The sequence below is a fragment of the Chelonoidis abingdonii genome, chromosome 1, assembly GCF_003597395.2.
Source record: "Chelonoidis abingdonii isolate Lonesome George chromosome 1, CheloAbing_2.0, whole genome shotgun sequence".
Lineage (NCBI taxonomy): Eukaryota > Metazoa > Chordata > Testudines > Testudinidae > Chelonoidis > Chelonoidis abingdonii.
Genome location: NC_133769.1, coordinates 104,435,224 through 104,457,919, shown reverse-complemented (window position 1 = coordinate 104,457,919; position 22,696 = coordinate 104,435,224). Strand labels below are relative to the sequence as shown.

The window sequence follows — 22,696 nt, the reverse complement described above, 5'->3', positions numbered from 1 at the left end:
GTCAGACCCTCAGGGACCAAGGGCGGGGCCAAGCTGAAACTGGGATGAAGTCTTTGTAGGTTTGAGTTCTGCTATGAAAGATTTTGTGCAGGACTTAATAAAGGGGACCCCAGAGGGGGAATGTTTTGAATATCTGGACAGTGTGGACTTTTAAAAAGGCCTTGAATGAAGAGGAAAGTGAGGCAGGCCTCCATAAAGCCATCTCAGGCCATGAGGGGGGCGCTCGGGAGGTGGCCAACCCTTTGACAGCAGTACACATTGACTGTAGAACTGAGTTGAAAATTTGCATGAAATGAGTTTTTGCTAATTACAAATAATGACCCTGTCAGCTAGATTGTTAAGAGTATTTAGGCACTTAAGGCTGCAGATAGGCACCTAGTGAAATTTTTCAAAAACACCAGCACTTTTGAAAATCCTGCTGGGTGCCTATCTGCATCTTTAAATGCCTAAATATCTTTAAAAATCTGGCTCTGGTTCTCCATTGTGTGGTTATACCAAAAGAAAAATGTAAGCAAAATTCTACCAAATAAAATGGTATTGTTTTACAGTCAATCTACAGTCATTTTACAGTGGTGTAAATGACTACAAATGGTTCAGAGGAACTGAGAATCAGGCTCAATGTATCAAATTCTCCTTTGTTGTAATTCAAGGTAACTACAAAAATACCACATAGTTAAAACATATGGTAAAGTTTATAAGTAGCTAAGCTTTAGCAGCTACAGTTTTGAAGTATTTGGTTTGGATCAAGGTCCTGGTTTCAGTGTTCTTTCTGTGTTTGTTTAATCAAGGCATTGAAATTGTTAAATATAAAATGCATACAAATATGTACCTACAGCCAGACTGCAATAAGTGCACTGCAACTCACAGGGAAAGCAAATGCTGCCAGAGAAATAAAATTTGTCTTTTCTCCTAAAAGCTCTCAAATCATTGAGCAGCAAGCAGCCCATCTGCTTAGCCAAGCAGGGCCCACCTGTGATCCATTCTGTTCACTGACCCTCAATGAAATACTTTGTTAAATTCAAGGTTTTGGTCTTTTCAGTGTCCCTTACAGAGGAGTGCCTAAGTTACCCAATGGACTGCTGATTCTGACCTGGCACAACAACTGTATACCACCAAAACCGTCTGCTTCAAGAGTGAGGCTCATGTGGAGAGAATGGAGCTTTCTCTGCCGCTACTGCTAGAATATGGAGTGGACTCTTAGAAGAGATTTGACCTGAACCTCAGCTTCTAAGCAAAGTACCAAATCCACTTCTTTGCCTTTCCACAAAAACAGCAGGTTAAAATAAACAAACAAAGCCTAGTCCCTGCTGACTGGAAGGAAGTGAAACAGAAATATATCCTTATGTGTACACACACATTTTAGAATTTTGGGGATGTGCTCAGATACCATGATGATGGGAGCCACATAAGAACTATATATATATAGTGTACAGAGTACCACTGAAATGCAACCATCTCTGGGATGGAGGACTGCAGCCAGCTAGCATATAGCACATCAGTGTTGGGGAGAGGGACTTTGGTGAAAGACACCATAGCAAACATCTGCTCTTATGAAAAGAGCCCCAGGCTCTTTAATGACTACACAGATTAGATAGGACCTTGGTTTCGAAGGTCTCCCCCAGAACACACACACTCATTTCATCTAATTTAGAAGGATGAAATGCAGAATTGTTACTAGAGGGATTTGAACCTGTAATTCTAGGAATTATTACAGAGCAGATGTTTAGATGACTCAGTGACCTCCCCTGCCTGCCCACCTCAGCTCCTTGACCATGGCACTAAAACTGTTGTGATTTGATAGCCACAAATTTTAAGTAAAGTGCAACTATACAAATGTCTCTGGGGAGTCCACTGTCTTTTTTTCCCCCCTGAAACCACTACAAATGCATTTTCAAAATGGTGATTTTGTCGTTCAGGAGTGAAACTCCACTACAACTTTGCAGGATTTTCATTACCAGGTAGAAAAAAGACTCAGCGGGGGAAGAGCAGTGAGAACTACTTTCACTAGAATGGATCCAATTTTTTGTCAGGCTATCTCTTGCTGCTAGGGTCACTACCCTTTGACAAAAATGGCCTCTGACCTCCCCAGCCTCACAATTCTGTTGTGACTGACCCTGAAACCCATGAAATTCACAGGGAAGACACTGCTTTGAAAGGTTTAGATAAAGTGACAAACATGGGAAGAGCTCATGGTATGCACCCTCTGAAAAGGTCTGGCAGCTCTTTGGGGGAAGATGCAATTTATTCTGTCCGCCTTTTATTGAAATCCTAATCTTTCATATGCTACCTAAGGTGTAAACTCAAATACACAGTTGATAAATGACAATGTGCCTTCAAAGTGCCAGTGATAGACTCTAGAAAACAATCTTTTAGATTTTAATAAAAAGGTATGTCAGTAATTTGAATGTTTTATTATTTTGGAGAGAGATGTCTAGGCAGGCTTGTACTTTATTGTATGGTATGTAGATAAAAAAAATAGCATAGGATTATTTTTGCTTCATTTCTTTCAGAAGGTACTATACTGATACATTTGAGTTAAAAAAAAAATCAGATTAGTGTTTAGGCTTGGATTTTGTTCCTCTATGTCCCAAAGGTTGGATCATGATCTGATTTTGGGTTCCAGTTCAGTCCACTATGGATTGAGGCCCTAATCAGAAAATTCAGATCCAGATTTGGATCTGGATTATTCATACACACATGCAGGGGGAGGTCCGCCAAAGCCACGGGACCAGCGGACCTCCCGCAGGCAACCCGCCGAACGCAGCCTGCCTGCCGTGCTTGGGGCGGCAAAATGCCTAGAGCCGCCCCTGCACACATGCACAAGATGTTCAGGAGTGTTTCTATTTGGAGATCCATTAGTAATTGCTAATGCCCTGGCCTCAGGATATATTCAGCTATGCAATGAAATATTTGAGAGTGAGAGATAAGTATTCTTCAAGCTTTCTAAGTGAGAGCGCACTCCTGGGAGTCAGGAAAGGGATCTGTGTTGAATAAGTAAATTCCTCCTGAGGGAGACAAGTAGCAGATGCCTCTGAAGCAAATTTTTTATTGTTGATTTCAAAATAGGCAATTTTCTGCAATCTGGACAGTGCATTTTATAAAATGCTCTGAATATATAAAATACTGTTCAAGTTTTAAGTAAAAAGAACAGGAGTACTTGTGCATGCATCCGATGAAGTGGGCTGTAGCCCACGAAAGCTTATGCTCAAATAAATGTGTTAGTCTCTTAGCAGGGCCGGCTCCAGGGTTTTTGCTACTCCAAGCAGCAAAAAAAAAATAGAAAAAAAGCTGTGATCGTGATCTGCTGCACTACCGCTGGCGCTTCAGTCTTTGGCGGCAATTTGGCAGCTGGTCCTTCGCTCTGAGAGGGAGTGAGGGACCCGCCGCCGAAGAGCTGGACGTGCTGCCCCTCTCCGTTGGCCACCCCAAGGACCTGCTTGCTGGGCTGGTGCCTGGAGCCAACCCTAGCTCTAAGGTGCCACAAATACTCCTGTTCTTTTCGCGGATACAGACTAACACGGCTGCTACTCTGAAGCCAAGTTTTAAGTGTTTTTTATTGCTGTAAACCTATGGATACGATAATGCTTCCAGGGCTGGTGCAAGGATGTTTTGCGCTCCAGGCAAAACTTCCACCTTGAATCTTCCTCTGTTCCGGAGCCCTGCGGCAGCTCCCTGCTCCCGCCCCCCCCCGCCGCCCTGAAGTACCGCTCCCCACGGCAGCTCCCCACCTGGTCTCTACCCTGAGGCACCCCCCCCACGGCAGCTTCCCCCCCCCCGGGGAGCCATGCGGCAGCTCCCCACTCCAGCTCACCTCTGCTCCACCCCCTCTCCAAGCCCTGTGACAGCTTCCTGCCCCCCCCGCCCTGAGGCACCTCCCCCACTGCAGCTCCCCACACCCCCAGTAGCAGCTCCCCCCAGCTGGGGGAGCCGTGCTGCAGCTCCCCATCCCAGCTCACCCCTGCTCCGCCTCCTCCCCAAGCACGTCATCGCTGCTTCACTTCTCCCACCTTGCACAAGCCTGGGAGGCAGGAGAAGTAAAGCAGCAACGGCATGCTCAGGGAGGAGGCAGAGCAGGGGTGAGCTGGGGCGGGGAGTTCCCCTGCGTGCCGCCCCCCCTTACTTGCTGCAAGCGGCCCTCTCTGCGCCCTCCTGCTCCAGCTCCCTCTGCCAAAATGCCGACGGCGACCAGGGCAGCCAAAGATCTGGCCACCGTGGTCGCTGCCGAAGAAAAGGCCACCCCCCCAAATCCTAGTGCTCTAGGCGACCGCCTAGGTCACCTAATAGGTTGCACTGGCCCTGAATGCTTCACAAAAAAATATAGAAACACAAGATCTCTACCCTTATGTTTTGAGAGCTCATCCTGCATTTTATGCCCATCCATAACTCCTGTTGATCTCAGATTGACCTCTTGCTCTTTAATTTAGCACGTGACATAGTGGGCAGGGGAGTGGAGCAAGGAGCTGCTGGTTGTGACATGCTACCATTCCATGGACACTAATGCTAGTCAAGGCACTATAAACGCCCATCACATCATTAATCTATCTGCAAAAGGATTTACTGTGCATAGGCAATTTTGGAGAGCCAACCGTGTTGTCACTTGAGAAGGAAAGAGTAATTTTTGTTTCTAAATGGAAGCTAAGATTCTCACATAATGAATCCAGAAGGTGGGACTTGAGGAAAAAGCACCGACTATACTGAACGCTTGATAGTCACAAGAGATGGTAACACCACTAAGGTATTAAGCTTATCATTCACTGACAGTGACGCTGCTTTGCTTTCTTACTGTAGAGCTGTGGTTCTCAACCACGGGTATGTGTACCCCTGGGGGTACGCAGAGCCCTCCAGAGAGTACATGAACTCATCTAGATATTTGCCTAGTTTTACAACAGGCTACATGAAAAGCACTTGTGAAGTCAGTACATACTAAAATTTCATACAGACAACGCCTTGTGTACACTGCTCTATGTACACCTCTACCCCGCTATAACGCAATCCGATATAACCCGATATAACTCCAGCTGCTGCGGGGAGCCCCAGGCCCTTTAAATCACCTCTGCTGCCCCTACCCCAGGGCTGTGGCAGCGGGGCTCCACCGGCAATTTAAAGGGCCTGGGGCTCCCCACAGCAGCTGGAGCCTGGAGCTCTTTAAATCACCACCAGGGCCCTGCCTCCCCTACCCCAATATAATGGGGTTTCAGCTATAAGATGGGAGGGATTTTTTTACTCCCCATGACTGCGTTATAGCGGGGTAGAGGTGTATTAGACACTGAAATGTAAGTACAATATTTACATTCCAATTGATTTTATAATTCTATGGTAAAACATGAGAAAGTATGCATTTTTTCAATAGTAGTGTATGCTGTGACACTTTTGTGTTTTTATGTCTGATTTTGGAAGCAAGTAGTTTTTAAGTGAGGTGTAACTTGAGGGCACACAAGACAAATCAAGACTCCTGAAAGGGGTACAGTAGTCTGGCCAGGTTGAAGAGTGTGGACTCTGTGCCACAGAAGCCAAAGACTCTGTCCAATTGTGTGGTGTGCATACTTGCACAAGTGGTAACCTCCCTAGCGGGACCAATATTTGCAGCCTCCTGCAAAAGGACATAAATGGTAGAGAGCCTGCAGCAGGGGCCGTATGCATGTTGTTATTAGTTGTATTAGCCACCACGGTAGGGACATGTCATGATGGCCATTGGGCAGCTGGTGAAACTGAGGCACGGAGTAGGGGGACAAGGCACACACACAGTCACAACCGGAGCACGTCAATGCTCCACTGGAGACTGTGATAATTAAAGCTTCTCCGCTTTCCCGCCCCTGCAAACACCTCTATAGGCATAGCCCGTACGGACTACAACTCCCAGCATGCAACACATCACGAATAGGCGGCGGGTCCCGCGATGCATGGCCGGTTTGCTGACGCACTGTACGCTGGGAAATGTAGTCTCTACTAGCCTCGGCCTTGCTTGTGGGTGCGTCTGGTGCTTCTGCCCCGAATGCGGAGGGAAATAGAGCGCCGCCAATAGGAATGACTAAATGGGCAAGAGCCCGCCTCCCCTTGGCCCGTTCTAGCCAATAGCGACCGAACTCTCCCGTCGCCTCTTCGCCCCGCCTACTCATCTGGGGCGGGGCGGGGCGGGGCCAGGCCAGACCGTTGGTTTCCAGGGCAAACGTGGCGTCATTGGCGGTGAAGGGTGGAAGGTCGGGGAGCAGCTGGGTGGGTGTTGGCTGCCGCTGGCGGAGGAGCTGCGGGGACCGCGGCTGGGGAGCGCCCCGTAGGCATGGAGTTGGAGAGGGCGCTGGAGGCCGTGAGGGGGCGCGGCGGGGCTGACGGCCTCGAGCAGGTCCTGGGCCAGTACAACGAGAAGGTAACGCCCCCCTCCCAGGCCTCGATATAACCCACCGTCGCCACAGCCGCGGCCCTCGGTATAACCCCCTCGTTACTCACACTCCCTCGTGTAACGCCCTCGAACCCCCCTCGCCGTGTGGCGCCCCGCTCGCGCGGTCCCCCCCCCCCGCCCAGTGTCGCTGTCACCCCCGCTTCTAGCTTCCTAGGCACAGCGCTGCGAGCAGCCTCCTCTGCCCTGACTCGCCCGCTCGCTTCCCTCCCTCGTCGCCCCCTGTTATAACAGCGTTTCCCCCCCCCCCCCCCCAAACCCCCCCCCCCCCCCCTTTTAAAACCCGTTTCCCCCCCCCCCCCAGCCCCGCCATAACCCTCGCCAGCCCCTCCCCTCGGATTTACCCTTGTTAAACTCTCCCACCGACACCGGGTGACACCGCCGCCCGGGACTGCTCTCCATGCACCGCATAACCCCCCGTTACTCCCTGAACTGCTCGCTTCATGACTCCAAGTGCGGCTCCTCCACTGGTCACTGACACCTGTTATCTCTCTTCATTCCAGCTCCCCTTTTAACCTCTGCTTCCTGATTATCCCTTCCCTTGTGTATCCCTGTTCCTGCCTCAGATACCTTAGTATATTCCCATTCTTTCCTGTTTCCTCCCATAATCATTGTTCTTTGCTGGAGCCCCTCCTTACTGCCTCTAACCCCCACCCCTTTTTTTTAACCGTGTAAATTTCCACAAATTAACACACCAGTTATCTATCTTAAGTGATCCCCAAATACACCTCCCTGAAATATCTTCCTTTGCTCCTTCACCTGGTCTCTACTCTCATATCTCAGTCCATGTGCCTTCCTCTGTCTCTACCACAAATACTGCTTAGTTCCACATGGGAAGATATTTAATTACACAATGCTGATATGACTTACACATGCTCATACACTCTCTCGTTTTCTAAGTATATGTGTGTATATATGTGTGTATCTATATGACACACATGCAAGAAATCAAATCGACCACAAGATTTTTATTACCCTCTCTCTCCACTCCAATCAAAACCATGCAGTTACTGGTACCACCGGCTGATGGCAAAGGTGAAAAAAATCATAGTATTCTTATTTGTAATTGGGGTTTTATTTTGTGAAGGATCAGTAATGAGGCGATTTCAGGTCAGGTTAATATTTACAAGTGTGTGGTGATTTATAGCTACCCCTCCTCCTTCCCCATTTGTCATTCCTTAGGTTTAGGGTATGCCATGTTTGTTCAGTGCCTAGCATGAAGGGCCCTGAGCTGGACTGAGACCTTTAGGCATTATCCTGATGTATAATTACACTGTAAAATACTCTGACATGAATGTCTTATCACTTTGCCTAGGCTATAAATCACCATGCACTGTATGAATTCTGTATGACTATTAACCTTCCCTACAATGTCCTCATTATTTACCCCTCAGAAAATAACAGCCACATTCAGAAATAAGAATACCGTATTTTTTTTAGCTTTGCCATCAGCCTATAGTAGTACCAGTGACTGCAAGGTTTTGATAATATGACTGCAGAGTTGGTGGGGGAGTGGTTGGGATTGCGCTTGAGTCATTCCATTCTTTTCTCCTGGAATATGATGTTGGGTAACTTCTTGGATAGGGTTCTCTTGTTACTTATCCTGCTTGGTGTATATGTGGAGACCAAGTGGTCTGTGTGACTGCTATCAGTATGTGAATAACAAGGAGCTCTGTCCCTTTCATAAAATCCAGGAGGGTAGTTTATTAAATTTGCTTGTGTACCTGGCCAAGGTAAGGGCATAAATGTGCAAGAAAGCCTGCTGAAGCTCAGTTCAGAAAAGGCTGAGCAGAGGATGCTGGCAAGAAGTATCTAGTGAGTGGTGGCAAAGGGCATGTCTGCTTCTGTTACCACAGGGGTATGCCCATTTGAAATCAAGGGGGTTGGGGATATTTTTGGATTCCCTAGTAGCATGAGAGTCAGAAGTGTAGTTTTTCACTTGTTGGGCTAGATCAGGAGTTCTCAAACTTCATTGCACCATGACCCCCTTCTGGCAACAAAAATTACCACACAACCCCAGGAGGGGGGACCGAAGCCTGAGCCCTCCGCCTCGGGAGGGGTGGGGGGCAGGCAAAGCCAAAGCCCAAGTCCCTCTGCCTTGGGGGAGGGGAGAGGAGGGCAAAGTTGAAACCCAAGGGCTTCAGCCGGGGGGGTGGGGAGGAGAGGCTGTAACCTGAGACTTGCCATCCAGGGATGAAACCCTCAGGCTTCAACTTTGACCCCAGGGGATGGGTCTTGAGATTTGGCCCTGGGGCGATGGGGCCTCAGCTTTGGCCCCAGGCCCCAGCAAGTCTAATGCCAGCTCTGGTAACACCATTAAAACGGTGTCGCAACCCACTTTGGGGTCCCAACCCACAGTTTGAGAACTGCTGGGTTAGATGATTGGTTCTATTTTTGTCTGATATGGACTTCATGACATCTAGATTGTTGTTGTGGTGTTAAGAATGCCAATTGTCTAATCGCACAAACCCAGGCAGCCTTGCCCCGCACTTCCTCCAAGGCCCTGCCCCCTGCTCACTTCATCTCTTCCCCCCCTCCTCCCATCTTTCACTGGGCTGAGACAGGGGATTGGGGTTCAAGAGGGGGCGGGGCTGAGGAGTTTGGAGTGTGGGAAGGGGCTCTGCACTGGACCTGGGGCAGGGGGTTGGGGTGCAGGAGGGTGTGCGGGGTGTGGGCTTTGGGAGGGAGTCTGGGTGTGGGAGGGAGCTCAGGGCTGGGGCAAGGGCTTGGGGTGTGGGCTCCAGCTGGTCAACACGTACCTCAGGTGGCTCCCGGAAGCATTTGGTCAGGCTCAGGGGCAGCTCTGTGTACTGCCTCTGCCTGCAGGTACTGCCTCTGCAGCTCCCATTGGCTGGGAAGCTCGGCCAATGCGAGTTTTGGAGGCAGTGCACAGAAACCTCCTTGGCCACCTCTGCACCTGGGAGCCAGAGGGATGTGCAGATCGCTTCCAGGAGCCGCACAGAGCCAGGGCAGATAGGGAGCCTGACTTAGCCCCACTGTGCTGCCGACTGGACTTTTAGTGACCTATTAAAATCTCCCAGATTGCTTTCAATAGTCACCGGGAGCTCAAGGCCAATTCCGGGAAACTCCTGGCCAGTCTGGGATGGTTGGCAACCCTAAATGGTGTAGTCTATTTTTGAAGATCATTTGACATAGGATGTAGGTGCCTAAATCCTTATTCCATCAGACCAGTGTTACTTCAGACTTTGGAGAACAGCTGTATCTTCTAGCATGCTTTTGGATGCAGTTAAAGGCTTATTTTGAACTCTGAATCTGGGTGCCATTACAAACTGATAGTTAGATTTCTTAAGGCACATGAAAAAAACACCTATTACTCTAGGCACACTTTTCAAGTTTTTAAGAAAAAGAAAACCCAGCAAATTCTAAAAGCAGCAGATAACTTTTGTTTTGTAGGGAGGTAAGTTATTTCTTTAATAGAAGGACCCAGTTCTGTGTCTCTCTGACTTTTAAGAGCTGTTTCTTGGTGGTTGCAGATGGCTGTTTAAAAGAGCATTTATTTAGGCACTCATTCCTTCTCTTTCCACTCCCTGGCCTCATCTGCAGTGGGTACACCAAATGTGTGTTTTCTCTCTTGCTCAAAGATACCTTACCCCTACTAAAGGTTTCTCTAGTCTTTTCAAGGTGTCATATCAATAAAAAGATGCTGCCAAGGTCTGGGCCCCTTTCTTTCACTCAGACATCTGTGATGAGAAGGTGGTATTTGTTTGAACTCTTACCATCTAGCTCTAATAGATGTTGTGCTTGGGGGAGTCCCACTTAATACTGAGCCAGATTTTGTTTCCTAAAGACACACATCCAAAGCCTGTCCTCTCCTTTTTACCCAGAGACCTTCTGCTGGTACCATCATGACCATTAAGTGTAGTCAAAAACAGCTACCACTTCTTGCATTGTTGGGCAGGCCTGATGTGAGGGGAGTAAAAAGAATCATAATTTGACCTTGAGAGCATGTTGTTGCTTGAAGAGACTGATGCTAATAGCTTTTGATAGTGAGTTAAATGTCCAGTTTTTGCCAACATAGGTGCATGCTTGGTGCCGTGCAAGGGAGAGTGCCTGTAGACAAGCCATGTAAAGCAGTAATGCTTGTCCTTTGGATCACTTGTATGAAAGGTAGCAGCTTGTCATTTTTTCCTCTTATAGTGTTAAAGGACAGAGATAGTAAAGATTCAATATTTATTTTATTAGATAAAATTACATAGCTTAGCAAGAGTCTTACACTCTATTGCTTTCCATCTCTCTTTAGCATTCTTAAAGACCAAATATTGTTAAAATAACAAATTGGTGTTCTCAAGTTAAAAAAAAGTTTCTAACAATATTTTTTGCCACTTGAATGCTGATTAATTATTAATACAGTTCATAATATTCTAAAATAGAACTGGAGTACTTGCCACAAGTACTCCTGTTCTTGCGGATACAGACTAACACAGCTGTTACTCAGAAACCTAAAATAGAACTAATGTCCATCACTAGCTCAAATTCTGTTAGATCACACGTTCCTCACACTTAGTTGTACCCATAACAGAAGAACACTAGGTAATGCATTTAGACAACCAGTAAATATTAGAAATTAAAGAAATAAGTCAACAGGTCTTGTACCGTACTCACTTTCATTTGAATCAGCATTTTCTGGGTGAATTATTTAAAAAATACTCCAAACTTGGAAAGTCTATCTAAAGCAAAATTTCCCAATCTACAGATGAGATGCACCACTTACATTTGTAAAGCCTGAGCAACTAGATAGCCTTGCTATTTTACACGTGTAACTAATCCTCAACACCTGTATAAGGTGTAAAGATGGAGATAATACCTACTTGCACACAAGGGAAACTGCAGTTATCTCACTGGCCTGATTCCACTGCCCATTGAAGTTTGTGACATAAATACTCCTGATTTCAATGAGGTCAGTTTTTGGCCCTAAGTGACTTGGCCATGACCACAAAGGGCGTAAAGGTTAGAACTACTTAGCTCCTGGATCCAGGCTTATAGAACAACTATAGAGGTAATTGAGGAACAATTTAGAAGCACTTATTGCAACCTTACTGTAGTCTCGCAGTTGGATGCAGTGGGTTAGATTACATGATTCAAGAAAGTCCCTTTGCACCCTATCAATTGAGATTGATGTTAAAACTGTGAAATTTGTTCTAATCAGATTATGGCAATTATTTTACTTGTAACTTATTTCTTTCTCCAGAATAGGGCCACTTTCAAATTTGATCCTGCAGATGAGGAGAAAAGAAAGGTAAGCAAAACAAACCTTTCTACTTGTGCATGCCCCCTTTCAGACAGTCTTTCCTTTGCTCTGTGTTGTTTACAGTCCGCTACCACCAAGGTGACACAACCAGCGGTAGTTTCACACTTATGACGTGCATGTTTTGCCTTGCTGTGCTTTCGGAAAAAGAAACTTAGAGTTCCAGAAGACCTGAAAAAGAAAAATAGCAAAAGAGCCAAGTAATCTTGTTGGAGGTTCTGATTAGGAAAAATAAACGAAGGGACCACTAACTCAACCGAGCAGGTAGAAGCAAATGGAATTCCCCATTCTTGGAAGATTTGGGTTAGTAGAATATTTTTCATTTCCCGTTTGTCAAACAAGACATTTGCCTACTTAGTGAGTACACAATACCATTTTTCTCTCCCAGGAAGTGAAGAGCTGTCAGACTGTGCTTCTGAATACACCATTCTGAAAGTTTTGTGGCTTCTTGAAAAAGATGATCTGATCTCAACCTCTGTCTGTATAATATGTGACTGTAAAATTGTCCATGAGAACTTGGATTGAAGAGTCTTTGATGACAAGCAGAAAGGTTTGCAAGCTAATCTCATTACTCTCAATTCTAGTATGTTTATGTGAATCACAGATTCTAGATGTGACCAGACGCCATGAGGACACAAGTAATATGTGCATCCCAGCCTATTTTGGATAAATCAGTTATCGGAGCTTTGGACATGACTGGAGAAGCAAATGGAATTACCACACACATTTCCCTTTGTCATCTATCATTGCATCAAGGCTCCAGGATTTGATCTGGAATCAGTACTTTTAATGACAAATCATGGAATGTTGGTTTCTAAGCTGACTTGATCCGTGCTTGAAATGGTCTGACACACAATCTGGCGAATGAGCTTTCAAACGTATATGAATCCATATGGCCTAAGTTTGAAACTTTCTTATTGTAGGCAGAGAGTAAGTACAGATGTGAAGGATACAATTTTTTTTTATTTGAAATATGTTCAATAGAAAGAATGCTCTCACTGCTACTCAATCTAGAATTCGTCCGAGTTCTCCTGTAGATTGGGACAGATCCACATTTCACTTCATGTTGATCCCCAAACCCAGGGATGAAAATAAATTAATCACTGTGCTTGCCGCTGCTATGACTTGCATTCGTGACTTCCCCTTTACAAGCCAGTTGTCCAGATAAAAGTAAATGTGCAATGCTTGTATGCATAAATGAGCTGCTAGCCCTGGCATAACAACCAAATGGCATAACAATCCTTGCCTCCTTGAAGGACCCATCGATCTGTGGTGAATGGCATCCAAGCCTGCAGGAAAAAAGATAGACAGGAATTGGAGTGTGACGTAAAAGGGCATAGATCTTTGTAGATTAGTGCAAGATCCTTGACAGTTGCATTGAATCTGATGTCTTTGTGCCTGATCTAACTGAGTAGTACAGGAGAGGGTAATTGAGATGACTTCTTTTAATATGTAGATCTTTCTTTAAATTGTTCAGAAGGCCTCTGTTGAAAATATGAAAAAAGAATATTGAGCTTTCCTGTATCTGGAGATGGAAGACTGAGGATGAAATTCCTTGTTTTGGGAATTCTATAAAATAGGGCTTTGGAGCTGTGCTCCGGCTCCGCTCCAGCTCCAGGCAAAAACCTGCAGCTCCGTCAATGTTATAATTGAACTAAACAGATTCTGACCATTTGAATAGCAAGTCTTCAATTGCCGGTTGAACTTCTTTTGGTAAAACTAAGGCAGATAACCATGACGAGTGTCGCATTACAATACCTGTAACTGTTGAACGAGCACCAGAATCAGCAGCATCTAATGCAGTTTGAAGAGAAGTTTTAGCAATAAACTGTCCTTTTCCAGAAATAGCTTTAAATTAATCTCTACACTCTGAGGATAATTTGTCCTAAAAATCTGAGTCTATCCCATTGCAGCTATCATGTCTCTTGATAACTTGCTATCCTGGCTTGCAAAGATGTTGAATACACTTTCTTTCTGAAAAAATGTAGTTTTGAGGTTGGTTGGTTTGTTTGTTTCTCTTTGGGAGTAGATTTTCCAGTGTGTTGCTCTCTCATTGTCTGCAGCAACAACCAGCGATTGATGCTGCCAGATGAGTATAAAAATATTCAGAAAATCTGAATGGCATCTGATATCTATTGCCATCATGAAGTGGTGAAAGTAGCTGAATGGAGGCATGGGTAGCCTAGATATCTTTTGGTGAATCCAATATCCCTTCATTATAGGCGTTGCAACTTTGACTTGGGCTGCTGATTGTAGAATATCAAATAAATTATATGCTTTTTCCTCAACTATATCCAAATGAACTGTGTACGTACACACACACACACACACACACACACTCTCTCTCTCTCTCTCTCTCTCTCTCTCTCTCTCTCTCTCTCTCTCTCTATATATATATATATATGCTTCAAAAATAGAAGTACTTGTGGCACCTTAGAGACTAACAAATTTATGAGCCAGTCTGCCAGTGCCGGGTGCCCATGGTGTGTCTGTTCAGCGAGTGCCACCTGCTCTACAACCAGGTAAAGACGGAGCAGATGGCCAACTGTGCGCTGCCCTGCCACAACCCCTACTTCAGCCCGGATGAGCGCGCCTTCACCGCCTTCTGGATCGGCCTGTGGTCTGTGCTCTGCTTCCTCTCTGCCTTCGCCACAGTCTCCGCCGTCCCAATTGATATAGAGCAGTTCAAGTACCCGGAGCACCTGTTCTTTTTGCGAATACTGACTAACATGGCTGCTACTCTGAAACTATATGCTTCAGTAATTCTTGAAGAAAAGTTTTAAAATCATTAGCTGAAAGTGGAGTAGCCTGTGCAATGATTTCATCAGGTAAGAAAGAAGAATCAAGTATAGGATCAGAATGATTGTCCTGATGAGCAGGTATTTCATCATCACTTAAAATTCGTTGTTCCTTTGCATCTTGAACTAGACAAGGAAAATGATTAGAATTGAGAATCTGCAAACTGTGAGTCACAAATAGATCCCGTATATTGTGGGAGGACTTGCTCCTGAAATTGAGTATTGAGGCCATATGTGAAAGAGGTGTTGCCAGTTCAGGGGAAACCAAGGAGCGTAATGAGAATGAGCATCCTTAGATGTAATAGGAAGCTACTTCTCATTATTTCTATCCGTTGATATTTCTTTTTAATGGAAGACTCCTATCAGGGGCTGCAGAGGATTTGGTGTCATTGGCTGAAGAAAATTCTGATGCAGGAACCATGACAGACTGAAAGATAAAAGTGGGACTTGCATCCTTAATTTTATTGAAGTGTTGTTTCAAAGAAGTTTTCATAACTGGTACCCTTGTTTCTTTTTGTGGAGAAAGTACTTGAACCAGGGAAATCTCCAAGATTGATGATTCAGATTCTGAAGTGACCTTGAGGTTTGGTGAAAAGACACAAAGAATTACTTGAAACTGCAAAGTTATTTGTAAAAGACATCTTCACTGAGGATGTTACAGATGTCTCTCTTCCCTCGCTGAATATCCCTCAATAGCTGAAACCTTTGGTGCAGAGGCAGGACTTGACTGAAGCCGCCAGTGCCAACAGAGGCGGCACTGCAGAGAATTGTCTTGAGCACTCCAGTGCCAGACAGGATGATGCTGATGCAATTGGTGACAGAGAAGTAAGTTTAGATTACCTTTAGAGCTCTTATTCACTTGAGCTCTTTTTGTGGAGGAGGCAGACATCTACATTGACTCCCTGCTGTGGCGTAGTACTGAGGATTCCAGTCCCGCTCCTTTCCCGTGGGTAGTAGCAGTTCCTCTTGAAAACTCCACTCATACTCGGTACAGGTAATAATGCATTCTTTGAAAAGCTCAGCTGGTCTCAAACTGTGGGTCACGACCCCAAAGTGGATCACAACCTTGTTTCAGTGAGGTTGCCAGGGCTGGCATTAAACTTCCTGGGGTCAGAGACTGAAGCCGAAGCCTGAGGGCTTCACCACTGGGCTGTGGGGCCAAAGCTTCGGCTTGTGCCCCAGGCAGCAGGGCTCATGTTACAGCCCCCTCTCCTGGGGCTGAAGCCCTCGGGCTTTGGCCCCTTCTGCCCGGGGCAGCAGGACTCTGGCTTTGGGCTCAGGGTGGCAGGGCTCAGGCTTCAGTCGCCGCCTCCCCATTTCCACCCCGGTCACATAGTAATTTTTGTTGTCAGGAGTTGTAGTGCAATGAAGCTTGAGAACAGCTGATTAAAGCTCTTCTCTGCAGTTGTACTGGAGCTGATGTTGAGTCAGAACTATTCAGTTCTTGATAGCAGGACTGTTTCAATGGATCTTCCTGAGTTTGCCTCAGCTGTTTCCTAGCCCCCGAGTTTGGTATCACAACTCTGATAGGACAATTGGAAGGCTGTCTCGGGAAGGAAGAAGCTTTTGTCTATGGTCAGAGCCCAACATAGCTTTCATGTTTTTGTGGGGTCATTCTCTTTTCTCCCCCCGCCCCCAAATGAGGAAAAAGCTTCAGTTTAGGCTGCTTCTCCCTTTGTGTCCACTTCTTGGAGGGCATGCAAATGGTACAGTTATCTGGGATAACTGGGAATTCCTCAGCCATGACATATGCTTATTGTGTGGGTATCAGTGAGAGGAATATTTCCTTCTTCCCCGCCCTTACTCCCCAGAATTGGCCTGATTTAAAACCTGGAATTTAGGCTCTTCCGAAAGCTGCATTCTCNCCGATCTGCTGCTAACTGAAACAGTAAAAAGTTACCAACTATAAACAAACTGTTAACTTCCAGGCTAAATACTCAGTAACAAGAATAATAGATGGACACTGTTGTTCCAACTCATTACCTAAAGCAGTTCAAAGGAATTGAATGGAGGTTGAGATTGCTGTACCCTTTATTCCCTGGGGATGGGGTGAAAGGGGATGGTGGGAGCACATGCATGACCCCTGTTGGGCATTGCTAGAGAAAACATTCCGAACTGCTATTCTGGGGAATGTGGACACCATAAGTGGGTGCAGTTATTCAAAGAACCAGTTGCCATGTGCAGTTATTTGAAGAACAGGAACATTCAAGAAAATTAGGATTCTCTAGATCAGGGGTTCTCAAACTCATTGCATTGTGACCCCCTTCTGACAAGAGAAATTACTGCATGACCCCAAGAGGTGGGGACTGAAGCCTGCGGCCCCCTGCCCAGCATGGAGGACCCAGTCAGGAGACCTATAACCTGAGGCCCACCACCCAGGACTGAAGTCCTCTGGCTTTGGCTCTGGGCAGTGGGGCTGGGGCTTGGGCTTCAGCCCTAGGACTCAGCAAGTCTAATGCCAGCCCTGGCAAACCCGTTAAAATGAGGTCCCAACCCACAGTATGAGAACCACTGAGCTAGACCACTTATACAGGAACAATGTATCTTCATGAGTCAAGTGCAGAAATGGGTTCCAAGGCAATATGTGAATTTACCCAACACACACAAGCTAGAAAAAAGTATGAAGTATCGATATATGGGAATGTTTGAGGGTACAGTGGGTTTAATATCCAACATACTTCCACTTAAAACTAGATATGGTACCTGAAGATGTTAGTTTCTAACTATCAAAGTAGTTAATATATATTGCAATCTTAATCATAGTTCTAAATTTTATATAAATAAAAATCTAACAAAAACAAAATGGCTAAGATGACTTGATATATTTATGAATAAAAAACAGTTCTGTTGAAAATGTTTTAAATATGTTATTACTATCTACACTGACATTCTAAGCCTCTATATAAACCCGACTAAAAATAAAGAACTTTAAATAATGCACAAGTCCCTCTATATATTAGTGCTCTGATTCCCTTCCTGTTGACTTGGCTTCTGTTCCACGCTCTCAGTAATTTTCTGGTGGTGTCTTGTCTTCCTTCATTCTTGACATCTTATTCAACACCCTTCCTATAAACTGTGAAACTTGTTTCCAGCTGTTCATCTAAAAACTCCTAAATTGTCTATTCTTTGTTACTTGTAGCACTACATGAGTTTGACACTGTAACCTGTAGTCCTGTGGAAGGGATTAAGTGTATTAAGTGATTGCATATTCAAATATAAGCATCAGTGTTGTCACCAAAATACAAACATACTTGCAGTTGTTTGAATTGATTATCCAACTGTTCAGCTCATAACTTTAGAAGTGTGTGTAACTGCATCATGTCTTTAAGTTTTTAATGTGCTTTGTTGGCATCATTCTATATGCTGCAGGGTTGTCCGATCGCTTTACAGCTTTTTTTTTTTTTTTTTTTTTTGCAGCCCATTCTCCTTACTACTACGCTGCTTTAAGCAAAATGGTATTTACTCAGGGCCGTTATTTAAGATTTTCTGTCAGAGAACCATCTTTGAATCCTCTTAACAGACAAGGTCTTGAAAGCTTTAGAGGGAAACATAATCTTTAAACTTAGGGCTGGGCTACACTAATGCTGTAAGTTGACCTAAGTTACATAACTGAAGTCGACATAACTTAGGTCAACTTATAGGATGCCTACTAGGGTGACTAGATGTCCCGATTTTGGGGTCTCTTTCTTATAGGATCCTATTACCCCCCCCACCCCAGCCCGATTTTTCACACTTGCTGTCTGGTCACCCTAGTGTCTACACTGTGCTATGTTGACAGGAGATGCTCTCCCACTGACTTACCTTCTGCCTCTTGGGAAGGTGGAGATCACCTCTATGGGAGAACGCTCTGCCATCGACTTAGCTTGTCTCACCAAACCCACCAAATCAACACCGCTGCATTTATCACCAATAAATTTAGCAGGAAATATAGACAAGCCCTTAATGTTGTAAACATGGCCACAGTGAGGCATGATTGGGCTCACTGATTTAATATGCAAATTCTTTAGTATGTATTTGAAGTATTTTTGCTGTCTCCATGAATCCTTTCTCCCTCTCCCTCCAGTCTAGATGTGTGTGCACATGATTGGTGACTGTATGAACTAGGGCTTCTAGAAGCAAAGTTTCCTTGGAAATCAAGCTTCTGGAAAACATGCACTCACTACTTTCAGTTGTGGCCATTAACTTAAACTGAAAAAATCATAATTTGCATTAATGTTTTGTGATATTTGGACTTGTCCTTCAAAGTCTTGTGAGTAGTCCTTATGCTAAGTGATTACTCTTGAGGAAGGCATGGCAGGATTGGACTCTTTATTTGTATATATTTTCTTTCTTCTGTATGCAGAGTTTAAAAGGTGACCTGGAGGATAGGCACTGCATTTTCATTGGCTAAGCTGTTGAAGATGCATTGCATGACAAGTGGATAAAAATCAGATGAGAGATTTGGAAATACTATATGTACACATTTACCATTTTTTCCACAGTGGGGTCCATCTGTCCAAAAAAAAAAAAAAAGAAAGAAACATGATGGAAAAAAAAAATCAAGCTAAGTTTTCAGCTGTTTTTCTTGCCTTTTTCTTTCTTGAAATCATCTCAAGCACAAGATTTTTTTTTAACAATAAAATATAGACTGTCAAACAAGAATGGCATAGAAACGTGGGACTCATCTGAGTCAATAATTTGGTTTTATTATCTCTTTAAAACCTAATAATTACTTCACTGTGGTGTATATCGCTATCTTATAGTACTTCTTGGGAGCTAGAGGCACTTGACTTCATCTCACGCAGTGTACACTGATATTGCAGAATTACACATGCCTGTTGTGAATGGAAATAAAAAAAATAAAGCATATCTGTAGGGCTCTTTAAGCAGATATTTTAAGGATGATCAGGCCCCAAGATAATGCCACACCTCGATTTAAAAAAAAAAAGCTGTTAGCATAACCACACTTAAAAGTAAAATTTGATTTTTCTGGGATCATGCCTTACCTGTTGTGCCTAAGTATTATAGGACCCTCCAGCCAGAGGGTGACTTTACACTCTCCTAGTGGCTGCAGAACCTAGGCCTGCAGTTTCTTACTGAATCATGTTTTTCTTGTGTGGGGCAGGGAACTGAATTAGGCTGGAATTGTACAATCATTCTATTGAATATTTCAGTAAAACAAATAACCAGCCTGATAACCTAATGTTATTCTTAACTTGTAGTGGTCCTGGAACCTCCTCGTGAGCTAGCAATCTAAGTTTTTTAAGTGACATTTTTTTAAAGTTTGGAAAACGAATGCATTTTTGTGGCTGGAGCTATGGTTTCCTAATATGTTGTCATATTTCTTTATCAGTGACTTTTCATAGCCAGAAGTAGTTTATAAGCTTAACAATACTTCTGCTGTAACAGAGGAAGTAAATTTAATCTAAGATGCTAAGGAAAACTGTTTATATTAAAAGGGAAAAAAATTGAGCTTAAATAATCAAGGAGCATCAGCTAAATGCAAAAAGAGCTCCAATAAGTTAGTTTCTTGAGGTCTCAAAACTTCAGCAGGGGAGTAACTTCTATTTTTCTCTTGATTCTTTTATGATCAGCTGTTTAAACTTTCAGAGTAGAAGCCATGTTAGTCTGTATGCGCAGAAAGAACAGGAGTACTTGTGGCACCTTAGAGACTAACACATTTATTTCAGCATGAGCTTTCATGAGCTACAGCTCACTTCTTTGCATCCGAAGAAATGAGCTGTAGCTCACGAAAGCTCATGCTGAAATAAATGTATTAGTCTCTGAAGTGCCACAAGTACTCCTGTTCTTTTTGTTTAAACTTTGGTAGCATTGTTTCTCTAATCATGGATTTCACTCTTCCTTTACTTTACTTTTTTTGCACCTTATCAGCTGATTCTTGTATGTGATGGTTTAGTAGCATTTAATTTTTTCCTCATGATTATCACATGTGTAAAAACAGAACACCCCCCCACACACACACCTCTTTAAACCATAATCCCTGTGCTTCCTTAACCCTTGCTGTCGTTCACTACGTGGTAGAAATGACCCTGTCTCTCTCTGCATTTTAATTCTAGATTTTCCTTTCTTGCTTCCCCGTCTCTAGGCTCCCTGTCTCCCCCTACTTTGTTAGAACTATTGCCTGCACAGCCTCCAGACAGTAGTACCTCCCCTTCCTCTGTCGTCTTTGTGTGCCGGCCCCACGTGGCCTGTCAGGTCCCCCGGTCACTGAAGAGTCTTGCCCTCTCTGCTGTCTGGGGGGCAGGGGTGGGTTGTTGCAAGCCGATGGGGAAGAACTGTCATGTCAGTTTGGTTTGGGGCTGCAAATGTGCCACTAGCACCTGCCAACTACCTGTTAACACAATCTCCTCTAACCACTGACTTCACCAACAACTCAGCAGTTCTATATTCTGTTCAGCATCTTCCATTTCAGAACCAGTTGGAGTTCTAGTTTAATTCAGAATGTAGTTATTCCTCAGAAGCTCTCAAGAAATCTAGAATGCTGTATCTCTATAGCAGTGGTTCTCAGCCACGGGTATGTTAACCCCAGGGGTATGCAGAGGTCTTCCAGGAGGTACATCACCTCATCTATAAATTTGCCTAGTTTTACAACAGGCTACCTAAAAAGCTCTAGCAAAGTCAGTACAAACTATAATTTCATACAGACCATGACTCGTTTATACTGCTGTATGTACTAAACACTGAAATGTAAGTACAATATTTATATTCCAGTTGATTTATTTTATAATTGTATGGTGTAAATAAGTGAGCAATCTTTCAGTAATAATGGCTATGACACTTTTGTATTTTCGTCTGATTTTTGTAAGCACGTAGTCTTTAAATGAGGTGAAACTTGGGATACATGAGATAAATCAGACTCCTGCAAAGGGGTACAGTAGTCTGGAAAGATTTAGACCCACTGCTCTAGATATACGCTATGATTGACTTACATATGTGGAAGCTGGCACCATTGAGAAAACATTCAAGAAAATACAAAAAAAGATAGGTATACATGAAGAACTTATGCTGACTGAATTAGCTGCTGCCACAACAGTTAAGACATAATGCTCCATGTAAGTGGATTTACAGAAATAAAATAAAACTATTATTAAGCATTTTAAAAACACCAAGAAGCTGGGGCCTCTGTATTCTGCAACCACAGACTTTGCAGTGAACGCTAGCCAGTGTTACAAAATTGTGCTCCAGAATCTAAGCTTTCATGTATCATTTTTGACAGTGTTATGAAAATAACTTGCACTGAAAAGAAACCCATGCAGTACTGACATCTTGAGAATACACTGAGCTTGAAATAGTACATGAAAAGCAGGGGAGTAACTATTTTTCTCTTGATACTTTTATTCACTTTCTCACTCAGCCCAATAGTTGCTTCACTCAAAAACCTAATGCCATAAACTGCTGATCATTTTAGCAGAAATAGTCAGCTATTCCACTTATCCAGCAATCCCAAACAACCTTGTTTGGTGTTGAAATCCCTATCTGTCTACTAGTTGATTGCCAGAAATGCTTAACTTCTTTCTTTGGCAAATTCTTTAATCCATTATGCATGGTGCAAAACTGGGGGACACATATGGAATGAGGGCTACTGTACTTATTTCACTGTTCATCTTCATTTTTAATTCACTAGCCTGTCCCCCACCACACCTCCTTTAAAATAACTTTTTATGGGCCCTAGTTCTGCATCTGTTTTGTGTGTGGGAGCTCCTATTGACTTCATTAACATTCTGCCTTCTGAGCAGCTGCTAAAGTAGATTGTATTAAATAAATTAAAAACTTGCCCATCTCATGAACCCCCTACTGAGAGCTTAATTAAAATCAACTGAGAATTTAAAACTATGAAAAACCTTGGTTAGAAGACACAATGAACTACAGAGACTTAAGCCAGTCCAGGAGAAGGCAGAATGACTTTATGCCAGTTACCATTTATTCAAGTGACTGGGAACATCATGTGCTCTGGCACATAATCTGTGAGTTCAAAGATGCGGGTGCTGCCAGTGCTCTCATACTATAAAGCACATGAAACTTCATAGCAAACCTGTGCTGTGACTGATTCCCCCCCCCCCCATCTCTGCTTTCCCCCCTCCCCTTTCCAAAAAACAATGTGGACCATGGTTTAGCTATTTGAGGCCTTTTTAAAATGGATATTTTCTAAGAAAACAAAGCCATATAACTGTGTAGAATTGTTAAGAATATTTTTTTAAAGGAGGTGGATGTTCCATCACTCTCCCAAGTCAAATCCTC

The 22,696-nt window shown here is 44.0% G+C and overlaps 1 protein-coding gene across 2 annotated transcripts in view; it reads left to right on the top strand.

Moving 5' to 3' along the window:
- The first annotated feature begins 6,144 nt into the window (after positions 1-6,144).
- RIC8B (RIC8 guanine nucleotide exchange factor B) overlaps positions 6,145-22,696 on the top strand; it is a 53,642-nt gene continuing 37,090 nt past the window's right edge. The window contains exons 1-2 of one of the 2 annotated variants that reach the window (XM_075068679.1): positions 6,145-6,364; positions 11,604-11,651. In XM_075068679.1, coding sequence (XP_074924780.1) covers positions 6,278-6,364; positions 11,604-11,651 — 135 coding nt within the window. In that variant the 5' untranslated portion in view covers positions 6,145-6,277. The remainder of the gene's footprint in view (positions 6,365-11,603; positions 11,652-22,696) is intronic. The other variant, XM_075068681.1, reaches the window with a different exon arrangement.